This window comes from Anabrus simplex, chromosome 2 (assembly GCF_040414725.1).
Source record: "Anabrus simplex isolate iqAnaSimp1 chromosome 2, ASM4041472v1, whole genome shotgun sequence".
In the NCBI taxonomy this organism is placed as follows: Eukaryota; Metazoa; Arthropoda; class Insecta; order Orthoptera; family Tettigoniidae; genus Anabrus; species Anabrus simplex.
Genome location: NC_090266.1, coordinates 698,586,388 through 698,614,217, shown reverse-complemented (window position 1 = coordinate 698,614,217; position 27,830 = coordinate 698,586,388). Strand labels below are relative to the sequence as shown.

Sequence of the window (27,830 nt, the reverse complement as noted above, 5' to 3'; positions counted from 1 at the left end):
TCCTCACTCTGCGGCATAGCAACAAGAACAGCACTTCACTCACTTCATCCGTGCATAACATGAGATAACAATTAAAATTAAGAAAATTAGTAATTAAGAAAATGAGCCCGTACCTTATGACAGGAAATGTTGGAAATGTTCTTCTCCTGCTTCCACACATTTCTGGCATCGTCTTACGAAACTCCAATTCACATGCATAAGTTTGTCTTCCGTAAGTGAGGCTATTTCTGTCTGGATATGTTCCTTCAGTTTTTCCAGCGTGTGAGGGTTTCTTGCATACAGTTTATTGTTTAAGCTCCCCCATAAATAAAAATCACAAACAGTTAAATCTGGGGACCATAATGGCCATAAGTCCATACTAACAACACGGTCTTCAAAAATTTCCTCAATTATGTTTAATGTGTCGTTAGAAGTATTTGTGGTGGCAGAGTCTTGCTGAAAATATCCATTTCAACAGTCAGAGTGTCAGTCAGTTTGTTAAAAAATGGTTTGAGTATATTACCCCCATATCTTTGTGCATTAATTGTGCTGTGAAAAAAGATAGGTCCTATAATTCTGTATCAATTCACTGTGCAATCCGTTCATCGTGTAGAAGAATTTCATATATGCGATGAGGCTTTTCTGTACTCCAATATCTGTTATTCTGCATCAAAACATACTCTTGTAAATGGAACCATGCTTCGCCAGGGAAAGATATTAAATGTGGATCAGTTATTTCTTCATGAACGTTTCGCAACATCCAATTACAAAAACGTACCCGCTTATCATGATCGTGTGGATGCAGTTTGTGTACTATAGCCACCCTGTATGGTTTCAATTTTAACATTTTTGTAGCCTGCCATGCTGAGCTCTTCGAAACCCCTTGCTTCTTGTCCAAGTTGTCTTAGGGATTTTATAGGTGCATGTTCTAATCTTTCTGCGATATCATTTAATTTTTCCTCAATAAGTACATGTTTTTTAACTCTTTGCTTCTTATCGAGTAAAGAACCAGTTCCTCTCAATTTGAATATGAGTTGCCGCATGGTCTCTCTATGTGGAGGGCGTACACTTGGAAATTGTGTACCAAGTTGCCTAACGACTTCCCTGCAAGACTCTGTTTTCACATAATTATCGTACATAAATACCCTTTCCTTCCGTGTACACATGTGGAGGCATTATGAGAATTATGCCCCGAAATAACACTTTATACAGGTTCTAAGCATGGACCTGAACTGTGAAGTGTGGGCATTGCCATGCTGTCATTACACTCTGTAACGGGAAGTGATGAGTCAATAGGAGGCAAATAAGCTGGGCGCGCCTGCCAGCCAACTGATGAAACTCACTGTATTAAGTATGTGACTTGTAGCTATGTTGTACACTGTAGGCCAGTGGTTTACACTCTCTCGTATTTCCACTTCTTCAATATCATTCTGAGACTATTCAAGGCTATTCCTGATGTTCTGGGAGAGGTGGTATTGACGTAGAAGTATGGCTCGGTGAACACCAGGGTGGTGTGTTCTTACATGTATAGAAACTTTACGGCAGTTTGCAACTAATTTTCCACTGTGGGAACATGGGATTATTACAACATTTATTTTTTCTTTGCTGAGATTTGCTGTTACTATACAAAAATAGTGTAACAGTTGTGTTGAATTTAAAAAGCAAAGTGTACATGAAGCAAGCAAAATCTGCCTCTGAAATGCTGCCTACGTTGGATACTAAGGCTATGTATATTCTTGTCTAAACTTCTAATAGTCAAAATATAGAATCCGAAGCAGAGAAATCCTGCAGAAGAAGTTAATGTATCTATGTAAGAGGTTATACATAAACTAACCTTAAAACCCATTAACAGTGTACTATGGCAATCGAGTAAACGTAAATTACAATAACAATACGAAAACACTGAAAATGAGTATTAAACCCCACTGCCACACAAAATCAATTACTTCTACTTAAATGTGTCAACAGAAAATATTAATAAAACATCAGACAAGCAAACAGCCTAAAATACTCCAGGTTGGGTACAAACAGCTGGAGCTGTTGCAATCAACCAGAAATATCTTCTTGTCACTCCATTTACTAGTCATTATGTCGTCATAATATCTTATCAACTTCATAAACCGGTATTTGAAAACACCCTAGAGTTAAAATTCAGCAACTCTGAGCATACACATGACAGCATCATCAAATGTTAAAGAGATGGATTTGTATAAAAAATTCTTCTTAAAAAGTCTTAAACACAACTCTGATGAGTTTGGTTTATAGCCGCTGTAAGTTGATTATATCCCAAAAACAATAGGTGAACACAGATAAGGTATTAGACATTATGCATTGTGAATGCGCTACAACCATAATATCAGTAAACAGCCAGTGAATCAGTTGACAGCCATTGTTATTTTATACACAGTTTAAATATAGTGTACATAATGCACAGTACTGTACCGTGATGTACTCATTATATAATTACAAATTTTATTTCAGAATCTCCGCATACAACTTAATCTGCTACGTGCATACCTCTACACTTGCAGGGAGCCAGTCATTGAGGATCTCCAAAAACGTGTATGGCCACGAGAATACCTCTATGAACACGTACACCTTTATTCAGTGTCTGTAAGTTCACAGTACTGTCTCTGCTTTTCATTCTGTATTGTGTTCTGAATGTTATGTGTGGGTGAAGTCTGATGACTGGAATATTCAATATACCTGTCATTTTAAATACATTAAAACTCTTCTCTTAGCATGGGGTACCCTTCCATCGACGTTCTTAAGGACAAGAAATAACTCTAATTTAGTTATTAAAAATACTTAACAGCATTGTTCTGCCCCAATCCATCTGTGGTGAAATGCAGTGTACTGTACACAATGCACTCCTGGTATGTTACATTGTTTCTTTCCAAATCTTTCTTGACTTCGTGAATCCAGGTTGTTGTTGACTTCTTGTTCCAAAGATATTTGAAGATCTGTTTGGTTAACCTGTTGTCATTCATTCTGTATAAATGTCCAAAAAATATCAATCACCTCTTCCACATTGTATCTGTTCTGTTTTCTATGTTCTGGTATATTTCATCATTACTTATTGATTTCCAGAGTTCTGTGGTTCTCAGCTGACCGAGTATTTTCCGTATAATTTTTCTTTCCAGTACTTGAAATTTACTCAGCTTATAATTACGTACTAGACATTCACTCATGTATAGGCATTCTGGTTTGACTACTGTGTTGTAGTGTTGTATTTTGAGGTTTTTAGATAAACACTTTTTGTTGTAGATATTCCTAGTTATACCATATGCTCTTTCCATCTTGTGTATCCTTTCTTATACAGCAGATTTTTTCAAACCATTTTCTTGAATTGTTTCCCCAAAATGTTTGAATTTCTTTACCTTATTTATTCGAAAAATTTTTGTTACTAGAAATTCTGGAGCATTTTTTATATTTGTCATAAATTTGTTTTTTTCACCAGAAATTCTTAAACCTGTTCTGTTGGCTAATTCTTCCAAGAGAATGACTTTTATTGCTGCATTTTTCAGGTTTTCTGAAAGTAAGGAAAAATTATCTGTTTTTTCTTCCCAGTGTTATTGGTGATAGCTTGTGTTCCTTCAGTTTTTCACTCCATATTCGTACTATTGTTATGTGCCAGCCCCGTGGTAACCCCTTTCGGTACTTCCAGGAAGGGGCTGGTGACTCATACTACTGGGATCTCCCAGCCGGCTTGTAGGGTGGGGCCAGCATTTATCTTTTTTTTTTTTTTTTTGCTAGTTGCTTTACGTTGCTCCGTCACAGATATGTCTTATGGCGATGATGGGACAGGAAAGGCCTAGGAATGGGAAGGAAGCGGCCGTGGCCTTAATTAAGATACAGCCCCAGCATTTGCCTGGTGTGAAAATGGGAAACCACTGAAAACCATCTTCAGGGCTGCCAACAGTGGGGTTCGAACCCACTATCTCCCGGATGCGAGCTCACAGCTGCGCGCTCCTAACTGCACGGAAAACTTGCCCGGTCGGCATTTACCTGTATTGTTCTCATCAGCCAGCTTACCTGTGAATTTCTTGGAGATTCAGCAGGAATGTTCTGTCTCTAGTCACCTTGCGAAAGTTCTGGCTCAAATCATCTGAGCTATAAAAAGGGAGGCTAGCCGCGGACAGTCAGTCACAGTTGAGCTCCGTGGTGGAGTCGCGGTCAGTGTTGGACTCCTTGGTGAAGTCAGTGAGATAATCAGTGTATTAGGGTTCGGTGGCTGGACTGAAGGCAACAGAGGTTTTGGCTGTCGCTAGTGTTCCACCGAGGTCTGAACGAGGAACAGTGTTGTGGTGTTGGAGAGACCAGTAAGTGGGTGGGCTGGAGACAACGGAACGGAAGACTGTACTGTGTGTTCATGTATTTCTCTGGACTGAGGCTCGCGTAGTGAGTGTGAAGGTAAATGGACCTGTGTTAATGGCTGTTTTGAGTATCGTCCTGCTGTTGAATACTGTTGAACTGTTTAGTTGTTCACTGCATGTGACTGTTTGAATTACTGGACTGTCTATGGAGTTGAACCAACGAGTGTCGAGTGGCCCGTAACCCTGTGTTCAGATCCAGCGATCTACACACAGCTGCTGTATGAGGTGACTGGATTTAACGTCCGCAGGTATAGCAATGGGCTGGACCGTTCGCTGTACCGTAAGGAAAAGAGAGACTTGTAAATAGACAGCAATTAGTGAGTGTGGCCATTCATGCTTAATGAGAATTGTGTGCATATGTTTGCGTGTGTGCATTTATTGGGTCATCCTGAAATAAATTGGAGTAATGAAACAGAGTTTTATTCGTAACACTATTTTCTCCAGGCTGCAATTGAATAGGAGTGGAGATAAACCATCACCTTGCCTTACACCTGTATTTATTCTGAATAAATTTTACTTTTGATATGGTGTCTGTGAGGGTTTCACGGATTAGGTTTGCCAATTTGTTTTAACTCCGAACTCTCGGATTATTTTATCTCGACTTTCCATGTCAGTGGAGTCAAAAGCCTTCTTAAAATCTATAAATGTTACTACTATGTCTTTGGAGTTCATTAATCTGTGACGGATTATAGACTTCAGGTTAAGTATTTGTTCTGAGCAAGATCTTCCCTTCCTAAATCCACTCTGATATTCACCCAAATGATTGTCAAGAGATGCTTCTATCCTGTTCAGTAGTATTGTTGAAAATATCTGAAGCCACTGGCAAAAGGGATATACCTAGAGGCATGATTTTTTCGCATTAACGATAAACGCGACAAGAAATATTTTGAAGCGATTTTGTGATATCTTTAGGAATCATATGTTTCTGGTTAAGAAAATATGGATATTATGTTCGCGAATTAAAGCGACAAGGCCATTTTAAAGCGAAATTCAATTATTTCGCGATAAGCGCGATATTACAGCGAATATTTTGACATTTTGTTCCAAGATTATGTATGAAAAGAAAAGGAAGAGCGGACAAAGATCATCAACAGGAGAGAAATATGTTATCATTAATGCTCTGGAAAATCTCTTTAAGACATGGCATCAAAGAAAAGGGGTTGGCTCCAGGCTTCTTGCCAAACGAAATGTTTGGAATGTTGTTCTTGTGGTGGCTGGTAATCCCACCCCAGCCTGTCTCCTCACGGCATTGTGCAATCCTGGAATCCCTAATGACGTCTACAAGCATTACAATTGACTGTATTTCGACTTCGTGGTCAGATAAAATTAAGAAAATGATCACAGACAGAAGCGAAGATGGGTCGCTCGACAAGTGTTACGGTGCACAGCAGAGCTAAACAGTTTGAGAGTGAAGGTTTATACGTTTCGGAAAGCAATGTTTTAATGTGTAAATTTTGTATTCGTATCGAGTGGGAGAAAAAACATACTGTCTCAAAACATTGTTTTAAAAATAAGGAACATTTAGAACATAAATTTAGCACTCCAACAGTGAAACGGCAAGCAACAATAGAACTCTCATTAGATACGCAAAAGAAAGCTAAGAGTGAAAAAATAGAATTTATTCACGAAATAATCACGAAATAACAGCGATGCTACTCAAAGCCAGCATCCCGCTGGAGAAGGCAGACGACCTTGCAATCCGGAAAGGGCTTCAAAAGTATGTACCAGGTATGTACAGTCTATCAATTAAACCTCCACAATCAACGATCAGTGATTGTAATGAAACCTTTAATGAATAATCTCAGAATTTTATTCAAGCGAAATTAAAGCGATACGGCAATATCTATTACGCGAAATAACGTGAAAATTAGTATCCTTCTCGCGAAATCTTTAAAAAATTAATGCGAAAAAAATCATGCCTCTAGATATACCTCTATAGTTGTTGACATCTTGCTTGTTACCTTTCTTATGCAAAGGATGTTTAAGAGCCACTTTCCATTCTTCCAGGATCTTCTCTGTTTTCCAGAGTTCTTCAAATATGATTTGAAGATCATCTATGATTTTTGGTTGAGACCATTTTATAAGTTCAGCTGAAATGGAGTCTTCTCTTCTAGCTTTGTTGTTTCTTAGGGTTATGCTTTTTCAATTTCTTCAACAGTAGGTGGTGGATCTGCTTCAAACATTTCATGAATCTTGAAAATTCTAACTTGTGGTTCGGTTCTTCACAGTTCAGAAGTTGATCGAAGTTCTTGGTGTTGGTTAGACACATTCTGCCATTTTCATCTCTGAAGCAAATACTTGGAACTTGATAGCCCTTCATGTTGTTTTTAAACGTTTGTTAGAAATTCCTTGTTGTGATTTTTCAAAAGATCATTCAGTGCTCCTTATTATTCTTGCTGTTTATTTTCTTTGATGCTTAAATTGCTTAAAGTGTTCTTTCTTTCTAAAGCACTTCCATTTTTCCCATAGTTTTGTTCTTCCTGTTAGCGCTTCTTCACAAGTTTTATTCCACCAAACTTTCTTTTTCGTTTTTGCTGACCCGATTACGTTCTTTTCCACACTGTTGATTTCTTTGGATAATTCTTGCCAGTTACCATCTTGAGTTACTTGAATTTCTTCTTGAAAATGTTTTACTTTTTCCTGTGTAATGTTGTCTGTGTTATATCTCATTATTTTCTTTTGACTTCTTTGATTTTTATGAGGGAGAAGTTTGAGTTTAATTTTAGAGAGGTGGTGATCAGAGTCAAATTCTCTATTTCTTATTACTTTTATATTCATATTTTCTTTAATATTTCCTTGAGAAACAGTCACATGATCCAACTGGAATTCCTCCAACATTGGATTCGGAGATATCTATGTTTTACCTCTTCTTGGGAGATTTCTGAAGACCAAGCTTGATAGCTGCAGTCGCTTAAGTGCAGCCAGTATCCAGTAATTGGGAGATAGTGGGTTCGAGCCCTACTGTCAGCAGCCCTGAAGATGGTTTTCCGTGGTTTCCCATTTTCACACCAGGCAAATGCCAGGGCTGTACCTTTGTAGGGATGTATCACCCAAAACTTGTCCGCTAGGCAGCGTAATGGTAATGCCCGGTATGCGCTTTCCGCTGCTTGATTGTTTTACATGAGACTTATATGGAGTATTCCTATATTTGTGATAATCGAAATGAAACTTTTGCTTTAAATGCATAAAATGGAGTTCCATATTCTGCTAATGTTTTTAACAAGGCGGGAAATGGTATCGGTGCAATGAAGATTGCGGATTTGGAAGCAGAATTGAAGGAAAGGGGTAGAAAAATGTCTGGAAGAAAGCAAGAGTTGATTGAAAGGTAAGGACTAAATGCAGCAACTCCTTCTTTTAGCGTTTTTGTTAAGATTGAATTATTTAGGTACAAATAGCATATTGAAAACATTCCTAATACAGTATTTTTCTTTTCTTTGCAGGTTAGAGGCGTACATAAGGCACGACATTGGTGTGACAGCAGTGCCTGGCGCTACATCCAGTACGACTGAACTTCATTTCCGTGCAGCGCACGAGTTTCAGGATCTTGTTTCGGACCATAAGACAAATATAAATATTTCAAATTTGGAATTAATGAATTATTTCGTGTTCAGGAAGTCTGAAATTGATGGTGCTCCAGTGTCAAATTATAGGTCATTGTGTGATTCAGGGTACCGGTACTGTACCGCACACGGTGTTATGGCTGTAGTACAAGTAGTACTAGTGTGACATCTATCGGTAGTGTTTCAGTACATCCCTATTAAGGCCACAGCCGCTTCCTTCGAATTCCTAGACCATTTCTGTCCCATCGTCGCCATAAGACCTATCTGTGTCTGTGCGATGTAAAGCAACTAGCAGAAAAGAAAAAAGTTTTCTGAAGAAAGTTGACATTAATTTCAACTGCAAAGTTTTACAGAGATTTATTAGTCTTGTTCAATTTTTGTGTGTTCTTTTATGGGCTGGATATTCCCCTACTGTTTTCCGAAAAGCTTTTTCTCTGCCTATTTGTGCATTAAAATCTCCCAGTAGTATCACAACATTTAATTTTGGGATTTTGGATGTTTCCTCTTCCAGAAGTTCCCAGAATAATTCTACTTTACTGGGATTTTTCTTGTTACCTTCATTTATTGGTGCATGGCAATTTACAAAGGTATACTGTTTATTTTTTCATTTAATTGTGAGGTGAGTTATTCTTTCTGAACTAGATTTGAATTCTGGTACATTACCTATTACAATTTTATGAACATAAAAAGCAGCACCTAGTAGTGGCGTTCCTTTCATAATTTTGATTGCCGGTTTACCCTTAAAAATTCTATGGTTCTTGGTTTCTGTTACATTTTCGTCCAAAAATCTTGCTTTTGTACTGCTAGAATTTGTATTTCGTGTTTATCTAAAAGAATTTCCAGTTCTTTCTGTTTACCCGTTTTTATTAAAGAACTTACATTCAAAGTACCTGCAAAAAACTTCTTCTTAAACTTGAGTCTGGAAGGATACCAAGGATGCTCCAACTCATCCTTATTGCAGATGTTGGGACTCCCTAGAACCCTAGGTCCTGATGCATTGCATAACGCAATGGTGGATTTCTCTTCCGAGCTACCACCTGGGGTAGTGCTTTCTCTCAGCAGGCTTTCCATTCTGCAGTTGAAATTGTACATAGTACAGGGTAGGAAATAAATTCCAAGATCGGATTGTTAGTCCGAAATTTTGATTTTTCTTCGTGGTTTACTCCACTAGGTTCTTCCGCTCTTTCCACTGTTAGGATTCGGAGATTCCTCTTCTGCCTTTGAGACTGTTGACCGGGTTTCAACAGTAACCCTAGGCAGGGCCCTTACAGGGTGCTAACATCCAGAGCCAGATGGACCCAAGTTTTTTAATGAGGTGTTACTCCTCCCCCTCCTCCTTCCTGATCACTTGTGAGATGAGGCCCCGGGCTTCGGTCTGGCGGGCAGAGTTGTTGTTGTTATTATTATTATTATTATTATTATTATTATTATTATTATTTATTATTAATTATTATATAAAACAATACATTAATGTTGGAGTGATGTGATGGTGGAGTGTCGCTGTCACTATCTTCTCACCAAAACCATAGCTTGAATTCCAACAACTGAAAATGGGATTTTAAAAATGAAGACTTATATCCGAGTGGTTTGGGTTTCACACGAAACTGGAGGTCCTATGGCTCTGATCTACATGTCAACAGTCACATTAAACTTACTGTATTGCATTACAGTTGAGATATATTCTAGTGTCTGTATTTGCGAACAGTAAAATAGCAACTGTCCTCTAAATGAAAAATAATCTGCTTTGGAATGATGCCTTACAACTGACTAATTCAAGTAACTGCAGTTACTTCCTCTTGTCATAAAAGTGTGCAATTTGTGGTATATTAAACAATACAGTAGCTACTTGTTTACCAAAATAATTAAGCACTGTTACAAAGGAATTGCAGTTATACAAAATTTTCACAATTTTAAAGTAATACACATTTTTGGGAATAGACTCTTAGACTGCTGAAGGTAAAACATTCCAGTTTTGAATTTTGCAGTGTACAAATGAATATTTGTCATAGTTGGTTCTACGGTCTTCCGTTTATGTTGTGTGGATAATCAGCCCTACTTATGTAACATACTTTCTCTAGCAGACTATTCATCTCTCACCATGCTGGCATGTTTGCATTGCTCATTTCATGAACCGTTGCGCCAGGAAACTTGAGGAAATGCTCTTGTGTACTATGATTGCTCTTGCTTGGAGGTGGTTCTATGCTGTGTGGTATTACTGTTTAAAGCATTGTGGAGGAGGATTAGCAGTCTCATTTTTGGGCTGCAAAGTAGGGAGACCACGTGACTTTGGTGTATATGTACTGTACTGTAAACAGTATGTCACATGTATTGTGTCTCACCTTTACAAAAGCCATAAACTGTGCTTCAAATATGGAACTGTCTCTATGGATTATCACCAATGTTAGTCAGAATAAACATTGCTGTTAGTCTAAACATGGTGCATCTTCTTCTTTTAATTGTGACATTGTGACAAGATATTCTCCATGATATTCTGTTAACTTTCCTTTTAACTTTCCTTCTTCCGTACTTTTTTATACCTACTGTATGTCATTGTTCTGTTTCCTTTCACACTTAGTGTCTCCTTTAACCCTCCCAGGCAATGGTGTATACTGACTTTTCCCAATGTGGCTTATGTTTGGAAATTTTTCAGGTTGTGGTGTTTTAGCATAGCTAATCCAATTGCAAACAATTGTATATAAACATGATATAGGCTTTTTTTGACTTATGCTGCATCAGGAAAACAAGGTGAAATTCTTTACGTTTTGTAGAGAAATTTGCTCTGTGTCTTCAGAAGAAAATCAACTGTTCATAACATTAATAATTTGTGAAGTGCTAAGTATTAAGAGCTGCTGCAGTTCGCTTTGCATTTTCGTGGCTGAAATTTAGATTTGTGTAGTACCTTTTGATAAACTTTATATGCTTAAAAAAACTAGTCCTGAGTTCAGGATGTAGAAAAAGAATGGGCAACTTGCAGGAAAGCTGTAGCAGAAGTGGCAAGGGAATACTTCCAAACAACTTTGTGTAAAGGTGGAAAAATACAAACTTCCTTGTGGAACGTAGTAGTCTGAGAAAGCTTGTAAACCTGGGAAGTTGTTCAAAAACTGCTCCAAACAAGAACTGATATAGGTAGGGAATTGCACTTAGATGAAAGACACAGAACGAAACAAATCGTTGTGGATTCCAAGAAGAAAACTTGTTAAGGCTTGGTAAAGCAGCAGGGAAACCTTTCTGGACAGTAACAAGTATCTAAACCCTTTAAATTATAATGTAGAAAGTTTGACCTGGCTGGAAGTGGAGACGGCAATATGTAAAATGAAAAACAAGAAGTCTACATGATTGGATGAGTTCAATGTGGACATGATCAGAGTACTTGGAGAACCTGGAATACAATGGTTGTACAGAGTACTAAATAAAATTTGGGAAGAAAATGAAATACTCAGTGACTGGAGGCAAGGAGTGATTATTCCACTGTTTAAGAAAGGTGACCAAAAGAAGTGTAACAACCATAGAGGCATAACCCTTCTATCTCGTGGGTTAAAAATATACGAGACCATCCTGGAGAGAAAAATCAGAAAATTTGTTGAACCTAAACTTGAGGAAGAACAGCATGGATTTAGAGCAAACAGATCAATGCTAGACCTCATTTTTTCGATAGAAATGCTCTTGTGACATAGATGTTGATTCCCATAGGGAATCTGAAATATTTGTCCCAAATGAGTAAATTTATAATACCAATATTGTTATTGGACATTATAAATTTTCCAGCTAACTCATTCTTAGGTCCAGCGTTTCACCCCCGTGTGTTAGGTTGGGCTTGTCAGTTGGCACCTAGCACACCTACCAAAACACATGGCTAGTGCATACCAACCATACCAGCTTTTTGTTTCTCAATGTAGTTGCTTTACTCGAGCTATAATCTCATCCTGCACTTCTTTATGTCTCAGACATTCCCATATATGGCATATTGTTGATATTTATGTAGTGATATCACATGACCGCAGCATGTATTGTAAGCATGGTTTTACTTAGCATACGGGGGCGAAATGCTGGCAACTAAGAATGAGTTAGCTGGAAAATTTATAATGTCCAACAAGGGACCATTTATATTGGTATTATAAATTTACTCATTCAGGACAAATATTTCAGATTCCCTATGGGAATCAACATCTATATCATCTGCTGACAAAGCAGGCATCAATTTTTGCTAGTGAGACAAAGTCTCTCATAGTGCATTGGCACTGCCGGTGGCTTCAAGTAGCCTACGCAGTAGCCTCCACGGTATGCACTAGCCATGCGTCTTGGTAGGGGTGCTAGGTACCAACTGACGAGCCCAACTTAGCACATGGGGGCGAAACGCTGGCAACTAAGAATGAGATAGCTGGAAAATTTATAATGTCCAATAACGGACCATTTATATTGGTATTAGAAATGCTCTTGGAAAAATACTGGGATAAGAATAGAATGGTTATAGTTGTATTCTTGGATATTGAGAAGGCATATGATCATGTACCAGGTAAGCATATATGGGAATGTCTGAGACATAAAGAAGTGCCAGATGAGATTATAGCTCGAGTAAAGCAACTATATCGAGAGACAAAGAGCTGTGTGCAAATTCAAGGAGGCAGGTCAAACTGTTCTGAAACCAAGAGCGGAGTCCAACAAGGAAGTTGTCTATCACCACTTCTCTTCATTACTATAATGGATGAGGTTATAAAAGCAGTGAAAATGAAGGATCTGACAACAAATGCACTTGTATTTGCTGATGATGTTAGCCTCTGCTATGGGGTAAGACGGAAACAGAAGTTCAGGCTAAACTAGATTTTTGGCAAGAAGAAGTTGAAAGAATGGGAATGATCATCAGCCGAACTAAAACCGTCGGTTTAGCGATGAGTCGAAATCCTGAAGGAGTCCACCTGCAAGTGCAAAATGAAAAAGTAGACATTATCAATAACTTGAATACTTAGGGAGCTTTGTTTCTTCTGACAATACCATAAACTAAGAAATAGGCAATGGAATACAAGCTGCATCAAAATTCTGCCACTCCGTTCGTCAGTTACTTTGGGATGACTCATTTCCCCAAGCTTGCAAGCTCACGCTGTACAAAACATATCTCGTACCAATTCTAACATACAGACTGGAAGCAGTAACGTTGACTAGATCTGCATAAAGTCGCCTACAGGCTACTAAAATGAAGTTCCTTCGGTCATGTCTCCAAAAGACAAGGAGGGAAAAAATAAGGAATGAAAGTATTCGGCAACAACTTGGATTGGACAGGAGCTTGTTGGAAACCTTAGAATTAAGCAGATTATGATGGTACGGACATATGAGAAGGATGGCTCCAATAAGGACCCCAAAAGCATACTATAAAAGAAATGATGTTGGTAAGCGGCCCAGAGGGAGGCCTCGTGATAGTTGGGAAAAGCAAATTTTCAAAGACCTTGCCAAACGTGATGTAAATTTGGCAGCAAAAGGTGGAATATCAGCTGTGGATGGACAGGACAAACTGGAAGAGGCTCGTAAACACCCGCACCCAGCTTGCTGGAGTGGAAAATCGATGATGATGATGATGATGATGATGATGGTGAGAAAGGTAGAAAAAAGGAAAATTAATAGTGTTTTGTGTAAATGAGGTAAACTTATTTTTAAATCCCAGGGAATCACTGGACAGATGGAAGGAATATTTTAAAAATCTTCTCAACTTAAAAAATCTGTCTGCTGAAGTCACTAACAATCGGGTTTATAGAGAGGAGAACAATGATGGCAGTGAAATTATGCTCGATGAAGTGGAAAGGACAGTAAATAAACTACGTACTTTGTTAGAAAACAGGAGGAATAGATGAAATTAGACCTGAAATGTTGAAATAGAATGGGAAGGCAGGGATGAAATGGCTTCGTAAATTAATAGAATTAGCATGGATATTTAGTTATTTATCCTCTGATTGGGTAAAAGTAGTAATAGCACCTATCTACAGGGTCTCTCATATAAACTAAGACCGAACGCATGGTGTTTGTACTCTGCGCTATGGCAGCTGCCCCTGCCGAACTTATGTCGTGTGTGTCTACCCTGCTTTAAGGGTGTATACAGTCTTATATGAAATCATACCTTATAAAAGATGTTGGAAGTGTCATCCTTCCTGTGTTATACACGCATTGTATCTGGTAACCACATTCTGGCTGACGCGAGTGAGTTCTGCCACTGTAATGTTTCTGATTTCATTCGTAATGTTTTCTTTCAGTTCCTTCAATGTGTGAGGATTTGTTTGATATACTTTTTCTTTCAGTTTACCCCACAAGTAAAAATCATACCCCAGTATTTGGGAGATAGTAGGTTCGAACCCCACTGTCGGTAGCCCTGAAGGTGGTTTTCCGTGGTTTCCCCATTTTCATACCAGGCAGATGCTGGGGCTGTACCTTAATTAAGGCCACGGCCGCTTCCTTCCCACTCCTAGCCCTTTCCTGTCCCATCGCCCCCGTAAGACCTATCTTTGTCGGTGCGACGTAAAACAACTTGAAAAAAAAAAACTCATACACTGTTAGGTATGGAGAATGAGGGGGAAATAGACCAGCACTGATCACTGTATCTGCAAACACTTCCGAGATTTGAAATCTTCTGCTGTATGAGCAGGGGCTGAATCTTGTTGAAGCCACCTACGCGATTTTCCTTCTTCCGTTAACTGATGGAAGAACAGCGTCAAAATGTCATTTACTGTCATCTCAAAAAAAAAAAAGGCCCAATTTTTCGTCTTGGACTAACAGCACACCAAACACCCATCTTCCTATCATAATGAGGGACTTCATAAACACCATTAGGATTTTCTGCACACCAATAGCGAGAGTTATGACTGTTCACACGACCCTTAAGATGAAACCAGAGCTTTTACATAAGAAAATACGGTGCTGCAATGATAACTGTTTCACCATGTTAACAGCTGAGTTTCAGACTGGTAATTAATGCTTGCCAGGTCGAACATGTGCAGGCTACTTGCAAGGTCAAGAACTGTGCGCGTGCCTCCCATACTACAGCTTACATATTGGAGAGTAACTACTCCGCTTTAACAGTCTTGGTATGTGTATGAGAGAGCCTGTATAACGAAGGGAAAGGAAAGGATTGCAGAATTTTTCAAAGCATGTCATTGATCATTATACCAGGCAAGGTGTTAACAGGCATTTTGGAAAGGAGAGAGCAATCAACATGGGAAAGTAAGTTGGATGAAAACCGGTGTGGTTTCAGGTCACAGAGGGGTCAGAACCAGATTTTCAGTTTGCGCTAAGCAATTTAAAAATGCTACAAGTTTAATAGACAGTTAAGTTTTGTAGTTCTAGAGAAGGCATGTGACAGAGTACCAAGAGAAAAGATATTATGTATGCTGGGGGATTATAGCATCAGGAGGAGGATATTAGAGGCAGTCAAAGGCATTTATGTTGAATGTTGATAATTGGGCTGCAGTGAAAGTTGATGATAGAATGAGTTCTTGTTCCAAGGTAGTTACAGGGGTTAGACAAGGTTGTAATCTTTCATCTTTGTTGGCTTCAACTTGAAGAGAGGTCCAGTAACTAGCATAATGAAGATTAGCATTTCCGAGACTAAATTGATGTCGGTAGGGAAGAAACCTTCGAGGATTGTATGTCAGATTGGGAATACATTACTGAAAGAGGTTGGTTATTTCTAATAATTAGGATGTATATTCTCCCAGGATGGTAGTATAGTAAGTGAAATTGAATCAAGGTGCTGCAAAGCAAGTACAGTGAGCTCGCAGTAGCGATCAACAATATTCTTCAAGAAATAATTCAGCTCCCAGACAAAAATATCTTTACACTGGCCTGTTTTCAGACTGACTTTGCTTTACGGGAGTGAAAGCTAGGTGGAGTCAGGATATCTTATTCATAAATTAGAAGTAACAGACATGTGAAAGTTGCCAGAATTATTGTGGTACAAACAGGTGGGAACAATTAGAGGAGGGTCTTGCAATGAGGAGATAAAGGCTAGGTTAGGAATAAACACAGTGGATGAAGCTGTGCAAATAAACCAGCTTAGGTGGTGGAGTTGTGTGAGGCGAATTTCATAGTAGAATAAAAGACTCAGCCATGGAGGGTTTTTGACCTTGTGAGCCCAGCTCGGCAGGTTTGATTCTGGCTGAGTCTGGTGGTTTTGAAGGTGCTCATATACGGCAGCCTCGTGTCAGTAGGTTTACTGGCAGATGAAAGAACTCCTGCGGGACAAAATTCTGCCTCCACCACATCCCCGAAAACTGTAAAAATAGTTTGTGGGACGCAAAATCAACATTATTTTCTTTCTTAGAATGGCTGTAGAATTATCTAAACCGAGTAAGTTGGCCATACGGTTAGGGGCGCACAGCTGTGAGCTTGCATTTGGAAGACAATAGGTTTGAACCCCACTGTCAGCAGCCCTGAGCTATGGTTTCCGATTTTCACACTAGGTAAATGCTGGGGCTGTACCTTAATTAAGGCCACGGCCGCTTCCTTCCCACTCCTAGGCCTTTCCTATCCCATCGTCACCATAAGACCTATCTGTGGACCGGGCAAGTTGGCTGTGCTGTTAGGAGCGCGCAGCTGTGAGCTCATATCCGGCAGATAGTGGGTTAGAATCCCACTGTCAGGGGTTCAAATCCCACTGTCAGCAGCCCTGAAGATGGTTTTCCGTGGTTTCCCATTTTCATACCAGGCAAATGTACCTTAATTAAGGCCACGACCGCTTCCTTCCCATTCCTAGGCCTTTCCTGTCCCATCACTGCCGTAAGACCTATCTGTGTCGGTGCGATGTAAAGCAAATAGCAAAAAAGACCTATCTGTGTCGGAGCAACGTAAGGAAACTAGCAAAAAAAAATATTACTACAGTGTTTCTGATGTTGTCAAACTAGAAAGCGAACTACTGGTCGTGTACGGCCTATCAGATTTTTCAGGTAAAACAGTAAATGAGCGCTGAAAGGCATAACAGTTTATAAAGAAGATGTATGTACGTATGTAACAGTAAATGAAATGATGAAGCTTTTAAAAGAGACTGAATTAGCAGAGGAAGCATTTTCTATCCATACATACTTCGTTGCTTGATATCAATAATACCCTTGAGCACATCCACGGAGCATACCTCCTGTAGCCTTCAGTAAATAAAAAACGTGTGTATCAAACAAACACTCAGTTCCATGACTTGCTATCTGCCCTTTCACCGATGCCCATTGAAATGGGTCTTCTTGATGACCTGTAGAGTAGAAAAGGTTTCTATGACGTCTTTATTGAGAACATTTCTTCAAAAACGCCATGGGAGGATTACACGTTCGTACAAATGAAGTTAACTTGGTTTTACTTGTGTGTTTATATGCCTATTTGTCTGTTTGCATTCAACAGCCTCCTAGGCATTGCAAAAATGCATCATGGTTTTCCTTATTCCCTTGCATATTACAAATGTTGCTCCCAAAAATCTGTTCCTAGAGGCTGTATGACCACTTATATTCAAAGTCTTACTTCTGAAGCATCCACTCTGTTAAAAAAATACGAAGACATTTTCCAAAGGAAGCCTTTCAGTGACAAAACCATCTCAAGCGGGCTGCGCATCATTTGCTCCATATCTGAATCCAAACACAACCAATGGATTAAGTTAACGGAGGAACTAAATATGGGAAGAAATAGTTCACTGCCTGGAGTTTACTGCAACATCTCAAAAGCAAAGCAAAGTTACCTCCGTACAGGCCATGGAGGTCCTTCGAGGAGTGGAAGGTAAAGGCCTACACCATTGTTAACCTCGGCACGTGATGGGGTAGAGTGGTTAGCTCTACGCCCGGCCGCCTTTGCCCCAGGAATTAACCTGGTACTCATTTTCGGTGTAGGCTGAGTGAACCTCTGGGCCATATGCACCTCCGGAAATGGAAATCTCGTTTCTTAAATTTTACGACTTCCTGACGGAGATTCGAACCCACGTCCTTCCGGGCGAACAGAGCACGCCTTTACCGCCTCGGCCAGCCAGCCCCTACTCCAACATCTCAGTAATGATAAAACTAAGACCTCATTACAAAGTAACATCCCTGCAAATGAAACTGTTAGTCAACTTGTCGAGAATGGTAAACCAAGTAAAGCTGCACTTAAACCAGATGAAAAGCAGAAAAATTGTCTTACCAGGAAAGCAGTGTTTTCTCATCATTTCACTCTGGAAGATCTTAATAGAGCTCTTAATAAGTGCAGAAATGGTAAGGCAGCAGGTCTTGACGATATCTGCATCGAACAACTCAAAACAATTTGGTCCTGATTGTAAACGATGAATCTTGGATTCATTCAGCAATTGCATCAACAACTGCAAAATACCTAAGCTGTGGAGAAAAGCTGGAGTTATTGCAATACACAAGCCTGGCAAGAATGCAAGTGATCCCAAGAAGTACAGACCAATCAGTCTCATTGTTGTGCCATCTTTACCAAATCTTAGAATGAATTATTTTGGATAGACTGTCTGAAATGGTAGACCCATTACTCATTCCAGAACAAGCAGGCTTTAGACCATGGAGAAATTGTACTTCCGAAATAAAATCTCATGCAGCATATGGAAGATAGCTTTGAAAACAACAGATTCACTGTGGTAGTTTTTATTGACCTGACATCAACCTACGACACAGTAAGCCACAAATTATTTGTTGAATTTCAAGGCCAGCAGAGCAGATGGAGGAATCTGAAGAATGGTCTTCCACAAGGAAGTGTGCTAACTCCTCTACTTTTTAACATCTGTACTAATGATCAGCCTGCCTGGAAGGGACGAAGAATTTATTTATGCAGATGATCTCACTAGCAGTTCAAGAGGCAAGTTTTGAACATGCTGAAGAGAAGCTCTCGCATGCTCTGTAAGATCTAGGTGATTATTAGCAGGAGAACCAACTGAAACCAAATCCATCAAAAATGCAAGTCTGTGTCTTTCACCTCAAAAACAGGCAGGTGTTAAGGAGACTGCAGGTGACCTGGGAAAATACATAACTAGAACATTGCTTCACTCCCAAAAATCTAGGAGTAACTGTCAATCGAGCACTCACCTATAGAGTACACTGCTTGAACACCATAAGGCAGGTATCAGCAAGGAAGAGTATTCTTAGGAAACTATTGAGTACAACCTGGGGGACGTAGCTTTGCACCATAAGAACTTCAGCTATATCCCTTTGCTGTTCAGCTACAAAATATGCCTGTCCCACCTGGTATAGATCCAGCCACGTTGATCAAGTGGATATTGCCTTAAATGAGACTTGTAAGACTTGTTACAGATTGTTTAGTTCTACACCACTTGAAAAAGTATACTGTCTAGCAGGTATCTCACTTCCAGGTATATGTCATGACTCTGCAGCCAGACTAGAGAAATCTAAGGCATTGAACTTGAAGGTCCATACCCTACATGAATATCAACAGAAAGCCTCAGTGAACCTCCTTCAAAATTTCAAGTAAACTCATGGCCTTCCAGTTACAGCTATCTTGCGTAAAGGATGGTACCTTCTGAAAGCCTCACTCAGGTCATGAGGAGAGTTGGTCAACATGGAAGGCACTCAACAGGCTGTGCAGGAGGCTCGCCTGCGATTCCACACTGTGTGAATGCGGTGAAGAGCAGACCATGGACCATCTTGTCAGCAAGTTGTGCACAGCTGCTTGTTCTCAGAACCTGATTGATGCCACCAAGGAAGCGTGCGAATTGGCTAGATACTGGTCACACTACATTGAAATTTTATTTGTGTAGGGTAGACCCATGTGATGATAATGTGCTTGAAGTACCAATTTGCTGGTCTGAGTGGCTCAGATGGTTAAGGCGCTGGCCTTCTAACCTCAACTTGGAAGGTTCGATCCTGGCTCAGTCCGGTGGTATTTGAAGGTGCTCAAATACGTCAGCCTCGTGTCGGTAGATTTACTGGCACGTAATAGAACTCCTGCAGGACTAAATTCTGGCACCACGGCATCTCCGAAAACCGTAAAAGTAGTTAGTGGGACGTAAAGCAAATAACATTATTGAAGTACCAATTCTTGGATTTATTTTATTTTAATATCTTTGACGTTATGTTTCTGACACGATTAAATAAATGACAAATTACTGTTGGAATTCGCTTATTTATTCATGATACATAGTCCTCATTGGTTAAGATCACGGCATACCACTGGTATGTACGTATGTAATTTATGTATGCATGTTTGTTGAATTACCTGTTAAAGCATTTAGGTAGAAATTGTGTAGGCAGTTTGTCTTTCACTTGTGATCTGGTTGTAGTTTTTGTCTGTCAAATGCTTTAAGTCTGACTAGTTAGAACTTGAGCAGATACTTTGGAAGTAGCATATAAATTTCAGCATTCAGATGTATTGAATTGATGAGACATAAGAGAATTTAGGCTAGGTAGAAATACCAAATTGGAGCAGGTGGATCATTTCAAGTACCTGTCTTCTCACTAGATGATATAAAAATGCTGTATTGGAAAGCTGATGCAGTGATTTCTTTGTTGAAATACAATATATACTATAGAATGGGCCAAAAATTATGATTATTTTTTAGTTCTTTAAGTTGAAGTTAACATAGTGGAAAATTGAATACAAAATTAACTATAAAATACTTTGCCAATATAGTTATAAGAATTTATATTGATTACAATAAAATTAGTGCAGCTATCACTGGTCTAACCTATTGGTGTGTCGGCCATTATTTTTCGCACACAGTTGGAATCCTGCCAAGTCCACCTGCAGCTCAGGAGATGTTGGGATGTGATTATGCAGAACATGCAACTAATATCTACTTTCACCTGTTCATCCGAGTTCGTCTGCTCACACTGAAGCTGGTCTTTTATGAAGGATCACAGCCAGTTATCAGATATTGTTAGGCCAGAACATCAAGGGTACCAGTGGAGAGAACTGCCTCATCTACCCCCCACTGGAAATTGATTGTCCAGCCACTTAAAATACATATGTTGTGTAATGCTCTGGATATTAGTTCTTTTGAAAAAAGACAATGTTGGGGAGACAAACTTTTGCAAGTTCTGGAATCACCAGAGAGACGGCATTTTGAGGTACGATGCTTCTCTCAAGAATGTATAAAGATATGTGGTCGATTGACAGCTTCTTTTGATGTGGCAGATAAAATAATATGTAGATATTGTTAGAGCTCTTGAATATATTGAGGAAGGTCTTTGTCCCAGAAGTAAACATTCTTTGATAAGGAGCTTGGAAAAATGTCTTATTCTGTGATCATCAAATTACACAACAAGAAACTTGGAGTGTTTCACATGTCTCGCTTATTATACCCATGCTGTATTCACTAGCTCCTTCACAAAACATAGTTGAAATGTGTAGTATACTACCTTTTTTCACTAGCCATCTCATACAAGACTTGGTACTTGTGTATCTATCAACAATTTAGTTATTAATTATTTTTGTAGGGGTACTGGAGAAAATCTTGTCCTGCCTCCGCTTTGTCCAGTGCAAATCTCACATGGAGTGACTGAAATTTGAACCACGGAACCTAGTGGTGAGAGGCCGGTGCACTGCTGCCTGAGCCACGGAGGCCCTACATGCCACAAAATAGTAAAAATTCTTGTTTTACTTACGCCTTGAGAACAAGCAAATGATCCTGCTAGTTAATTATTGCTCCTCATACCTGAGGTCTTTTCTTCAAAATTGCCAAAACTGACATTTATTCTTTTACTTTTTCATTCTTATATATCCAAAGTCCTTCATTAAATTTAGTAATCAGCACAGACAAGGTGGGGCGAGTTTTATCCAATTTTTAAAGCTTATCTCCAGTTCAAAGGTTTGCTGAATCTATTAACAATATTTTCACTGATGTCTTTATATGTTTGGTTACTTCATCGTGAACCCACTCGATGATAAGGTTTCTCAGTTGTGTACTGGGTTTTATTAATCATTCTTACAGTGAAAATAACTTTATAGGTTAGAAAAACATTGAGGGATGTTGGAGCAAGTTCAATCCCCCATTGTGGGGACATTCTACCGTTTTGCTCATTCATTCTGTAGTCCAAGGTTTAGCACTGTGGGTATTGCCTACATGCCACAAAAATGAAAATCAACAGCCTGTTTCTAGGCATTCAACCATATCAGGAAGGTAATGAATGAAGCCCCCATCTAGAGGGGTGGATAGGAATTGTGCTGGCTGCTGAAGCCTGTGGCACTCCTCTGGGGCAATGTTTAATGACTGACAGATGAAATGAAATGATATTGGAGAGTGTTACTGGAATAAAAGATGACAGGGAAAACCAGAGTACTGGAGAAAATCCTGTCCTGCCTCTGCTTTGTCCAGCACAAATCTCACATGGAATGACTGAAATTTGAACCACGGAACCTAGCGGTGAGAGGCCGGTGCGCTGCTGCCTGAGCCACGGAGGCCCTACATGCCGCAAAATAGTAAAAATTCTTGTTTTACTTATGCCTTAAGAATAAGTAGATGGTCCTGCTAGTTAATTATTGCCCCTCATACCTGAAGTCTTTTCTTCAAAATTCTTGGCCTGTTAATATTGATGAGTATTATATACTGAATTGGAGAATCTTGCCTGAACTGGTAGGCTGCTTTTGATACAGTGTGTTTCAATGGGTTATTGCTGAAATTTAATTGCACATACCTTGTAAAGGATTACTTATTTTGTTGTCTGCTGTGTTAAGAAACCAATATCTTTTTAAAAGTTTATATGGGTGATAAGATGAGCAAGTCATTCATCATAAGAACAGACACTCACTAAGATCTGTCTTGGCTTCATTGTTATTCAATTTATGTACAAGTGATATTATAGAAACTGTCTCCCAAATATTGAAATGGTGGTGGTGATAATAGCAATTCAGATTAAAATATACTTGGAGGAGAACAAAACATGATCCAGGATCTGAACTTACTTAATCAGTACTTCAATTTAAAATAGAAGTAACAGCTTTTAAACATCACAATCGGCTTCTAAGACAAGAGATAAATGATGCATTGTTTGACAAACAACTGAATCACAAACCACACCCCAAATATTTGGGGTAACTCTTGATTTTTCTCTATCCTACAAAAAATACCTAGAAAAATCTGAAAAGCCTAAAGTGTGTCCAGGATTAACAAAAGACTACAATTCTTATGGCGACACTGTTGTTAGATAGCTTTGCACCTTCAGTTGCGTATAAGTACAGTCATGGCAGAAACATATGCTCGCTGTTGGAGGAAATTTCATTCTCAGAATTATGTTGAATAATCCAATAAACAATAATAAATCAACAAATTTAAATTATAGTACAATTGTCATAATCAGTAACATCTTGTCATTCAGGGGGGAGGTTGAATTTCTCTCTCTTCAATTTCCTCACTACATGAAGAAGACTCCCTGTGGGTGGGGGATGCAGATGAAGAATACACCCACCTGTCATAAGAGGTGACTAAAAGGGGCCCCAGGTGCTCCCAACTTGGGAGCGTGGTTTGGTGACCACGGGGCCCTTAGCTGAGTCCTGGCATTGCTTCCACTTACTTGTGCCAGGCTCCTCACTTTCATCTATCCTGCCCGACCTACCTTGGTCAACTCTTGTTCTTTTCCGACCCCGACGGTATTAGAGGATTCGAGGCCTAGGTAGTCTTTCATTTTCACGTCCTTCGAAGCCCTTGTCTTTCGTCATCCGTTACTTCATTTTCAAAGTGACTGATCCCTTCTTTTTCTTCTTTTTTCTCTGTCTACTCCCTCTGGATGGGGACAAAGATGAAGAATACACCCACAGTATCCCGTGCCTGTCGTAAGAGGTGACTAAAAGGGGCAACCAAGGAATGATTGAATTAGAACCATGAAACGACTTGTGATTAGTACCATCACGCGGAGAAAGCCATGGGTCGCCTTTACTTGCGAGTAGTACCACTATGTTAGGTACACAATAGGGTTGTGATAAGTAGCAGCAGAGAGTGGTTCACTGTAGGTTTCCAGTACCTGTGATTTGTACCATTAAGTGAGAAACAATAGTACCAGTCCCTGTGATTAGTACACCTATGTGAGGTGCAAGATGGGTTTGTGTTGCCTACAAGTGGCGCCATTATGTGAGAAACACCATAGGTCAGCATTGTATGTATGAGGTACAATACTTGTGAGTAGTACCATAATGTTTGGGACACCGTGAGTTTACGCTACCTTTGATTAGTACCGCAACTTGAGAAATACCATGGTTCTACTTTACTAGCGATAAGTGCCATTATGACGGACCGTTGACCTCAATATTGAACCCATTTAGACAACAAGCATCATCGATTCAGGATTGTGCTTTGGATGCAGTCTCTTGGTCAGTCCTATAGTGGTGAGGCATTGCTGGTCGGATCCACTGATTGTTTTAAATTCATATTCATTCATTCATTCATTCATTCATTCATTCTTGATCATCACGTTTTAAATTCTGGTATGAATTTTGTACTTTTACGTTGTCATTGCATTTCGTCTCATTTCGTACCATTAGGGGCCGATGACCTAGATGTTTGGCCCCTTTAAACAACAAGCATCATCATTATCACTTGAAGAAGGGTCATTTCAAGACTTTACAATGTTTGTTTGTTTGTTTGTTTGTTTGTTTGTTTGTTTGTTTGTTTGTTTGTTTGTTTTTATTCATTCATTTCATTCATTTCTTTCTTTCTTTCTTTCTTTCTTTCTTTCTTTCTTTCTTTCTTTACACCCAATTAAGTACCTTCTTAACATTCATTATCAATCTGTATGTATGAAGTTTATTAAAAAAAACATTAAATCAACACAAAAACAAAATGAATATTAACATTGTATATGATAACCAAACCAAACCAAACCCCATGGCACTACAGCCCTTAAAGGGCCTTGGCCTACCAAGCGACCGCTGCTCAGCCCGAAGACCTGCAGATTACGAGGTGTCGTGTGGTCAGCACGACGAATCCTCTCGGCCGTTATTCTTGGCATTCTAGACCGGGGCCGCCATCTCACCGTCAGATAGCTCCTCAATTCTAATCACGTAGGCTGAGTGGACCTCGAACCAGCCCTCAGGTCCAGGTAAAAATCCCTGACCTGGCCGGGAATCGAACCCGGGGCCTGCGGGTAAGAGGCAGGCACGCTACCCCTACACCACGGGGCCGGCATTATATATGATACCACTTACAATTTAAAAGAAAAGAAAAATGCACAATGAAATCACACGGTAATACAAAACAAAAACAAACTTAAAAAAAACAGGAAAATATGATGAATACCAGAAAGAAGAATCATCAAAAAATTACAAATTGTAAAGGCAGGCTTTTAGTTTATTTTGAATTTATTATCTGTTTCGGTGAATATATCGACCTCTTTTGTTACAGTGTTATAAAGCGTTGTTATTGTTACGAAAGGTGAATTTGACTGATGCAATACTTTTTACCTTTGAACGTGAAATAATTGGTGCTGACGTGATCTTATTTGCGGAGCGTGGAATGAAATGCGGTCTATTTATTTTTTACTATTTGTTCTATGTCACACTGTCACAGATAGGTCTTACGATGATGATGGGATAGGAAAGGCCTAGAAGTGGGAAGGAAGTGGCCGTGGCCTTAATGTATAGCCCCAGCATTTGCCTGATGTGAAAATGGGAAACCATGGAAAACCAACTTCAGGCCTGCCGACAGTGGGGTTCATACCCACTATCTCCCGGATGCAAGCTCACAGCTGCGCGGCTCTAACTGCTTGGCCAACTAGCTTGGTAAGAAATGTGGTTTAACAAGTCCAAAGAATCAAATCGTCCTATTACAATGTTTCATAGTATCTGTATAGAAATTAAGGACGTCTTGTTTGTATAAGGGCTCCAAATTATTACAGAATATTCCAGTATGATTCTTACTGAGGTAACATATAATTTATTCAGTACAGGGGGCTAGGTAAAAGGTCTCGAATTTCTTATCAAAAATCCTAGCATTCGGTTAGCATTCTTCGTTATTTGTATTGATATGATCGTTGAATGTTAGCTTACAATATAATTATTAAATTAATGTAGTAATGGTCTACCTTTCAATACTGTAATATGCAATATTCTAAATTACATTAATTAGGGACTAGTTTTTTTTTTTTTTTTTGCTAGGGGCTTTACGTCGCACCGACACAGATAGGTCTTATGGCGACGATGGGATAGGAAAGGACAAGGAGTTGGAAGGAAGCGACCGTGGCCTTAATTAAGGTACAGCCCCAGCATTTGCCTGGTGTGAAAATGGGAAACCACGGAAAACCATTTTCAGGGCTGCCGATAGGGACTAGTTTCGGCTGGGGCTAGCCATCTTCAGCCTTAATGTAAAACATCTAATAACTAAACAAATGTACATGCACACAATTGACATAAAACAAATGATACAAATTAACATTAAAAACTGGGATGAAATTATGAGTAAATTTGAAAATAACTAGGTTCTAACATCTTGAGTATGCTCATCATCGAGACTATTAATTTATATACACAGAACTCTTAGTTGTAATACTGCTAATCATTAATAATGCAATTGTAAATGGGAACGGGTAAATGTTGATCCCGTAGTTCATCACCAAATCTATTTGAGTGGTGGTAGCCATTTGCAAGTCATTATACACTGCTGTAAATAACCACTAGCTGATGGAGAACTGTTAGATGTTGTTTCATTATCAATCAGAGTAATAAAATGAGATGCTCTTGAGGTGCTTGTTAAATCATACTGAAATGTTGTTGGACATTGTCAGGACGGCACATGAAGATGTGGTTAAAACAGATACATTGTGTCTGGTATAAAATTTGTAATTCATTGTGGTGCCCATGAAGTTAACCTGAATAAATTAGAATAAAATAAAATTAGTGAATAAATGAATGAATGAATGAAATTAAACCTATGAATGTTAGCTTACCATCAGAAATTATACCAAGATCCTTAAACGTTAAAACCCTATCCACCCCCTGTGGGCGGAGGACGCAGAAGAAGAATACACCCACGGTATCCCCTGCCTGTTGTAAGAGGTGATTAAAAGGGGCCCCAGGGCTCTCAACTTGGGAGGGTGGGTTGGTGACCACGGGGCCCTTAGCTGCGTCCTGGCATTGCTTCCACTTGTGCCAGGCTCCTCACTGTCTTCTATCCTGTCCGACTCCCTTGGTCAACTCTTGTTTTTTTCTGACCCCGACTGTTTTAGAGCATTTGAGGCCTAGGGAGTCTTTCATTATCACGCCCTTCGTGACCCTTGCCTTTCTTCTTCCATTACTTCATTCTTCGAAGTGACGGATCCCTTCTTTTTTTTTCTTTTTTTCTCTTTGTCCACCCCCTAGGGGTGGGGGACGCAGACGAAGAACACACCCACGGTATCCCCTGCCTGACGTAAGAGGCGACTAAAAAGGGCGACCAAAGGATAATTGTATTAGAACCATGAAACTACTTGTGATTTGTACCATTACATGGGGAACACCATAGGTTGCCGTTACTTGTGAGTAGTACCACTATGTTAGGTACACAATAGGTTTGTGATTAGTAGCAACAGAAGGTGAGTCTGTATGGGTTTTCCAAGTAGTTTTGGCTACTGAATGCATGATTCGAAGCAGTGTATCAATTCATTCAAGTGTCTGAGTGAATCAATTCACAGGAACGGCGAGCTCACGGCACACAATTCAGCTTACTCCCAGCGGACAGTGCTGAGTGGCGCACTCACTGGACGTTGATGGGGAGCGAAATTTCCCCTGCAGCGAGACAGTGAATCATGGCACATCGAAAGAATCGTGAACGAGCACGGCTCAGTGAGACAAAATACACACGGCTCCTTATCGGCACACTGGACACTGGCGGAGAGCCGAGCTTTCGCTGGAGCGAGACATACAGTGAGACATGGCACACCGAAAGAATCTTGAATGAGCACGGCTCAGTTATACACAAGATACACACGGCTCCTTATCGGCACACTGGACACTGGCGGAGAGCCGAGCTTCCACTGCAGCAAGACATACAGTG

At 39.6% G+C, this 27,830-nt stretch overlaps 1 protein-coding gene across 5 annotated transcripts in view; it reads left to right on the top strand.

The window, feature by feature from the left end:
- The window catches only part of Plekhm1 (Pleckstrin homology and RUN domain containing M1), a 229,808-nt gene that overhangs the window by 145,307 nt on the left and 56,671 nt on the right, over positions 1 to 27,830 (top strand). For 2 of the 5 annotated variants that reach the window (XM_067141301.2, XM_067141300.2), the window contains one exon: positions 2,461 to 2,592. The exons of 1 other annotated variant lie outside the window; for it this stretch is intronic. In XM_067141301.2, coding sequence (XP_066997402.2) covers positions 2,461 to 2,592 — 132 coding nt within the window. Of the gene's footprint in view, positions 1 to 2,460; positions 2,593 to 20,593; positions 20,859 to 27,830 lie in introns of those variants that run through there. 2 more of the 5 variants (XM_067141303.2, XM_068226261.1) reach the window with 2 other exon arrangements.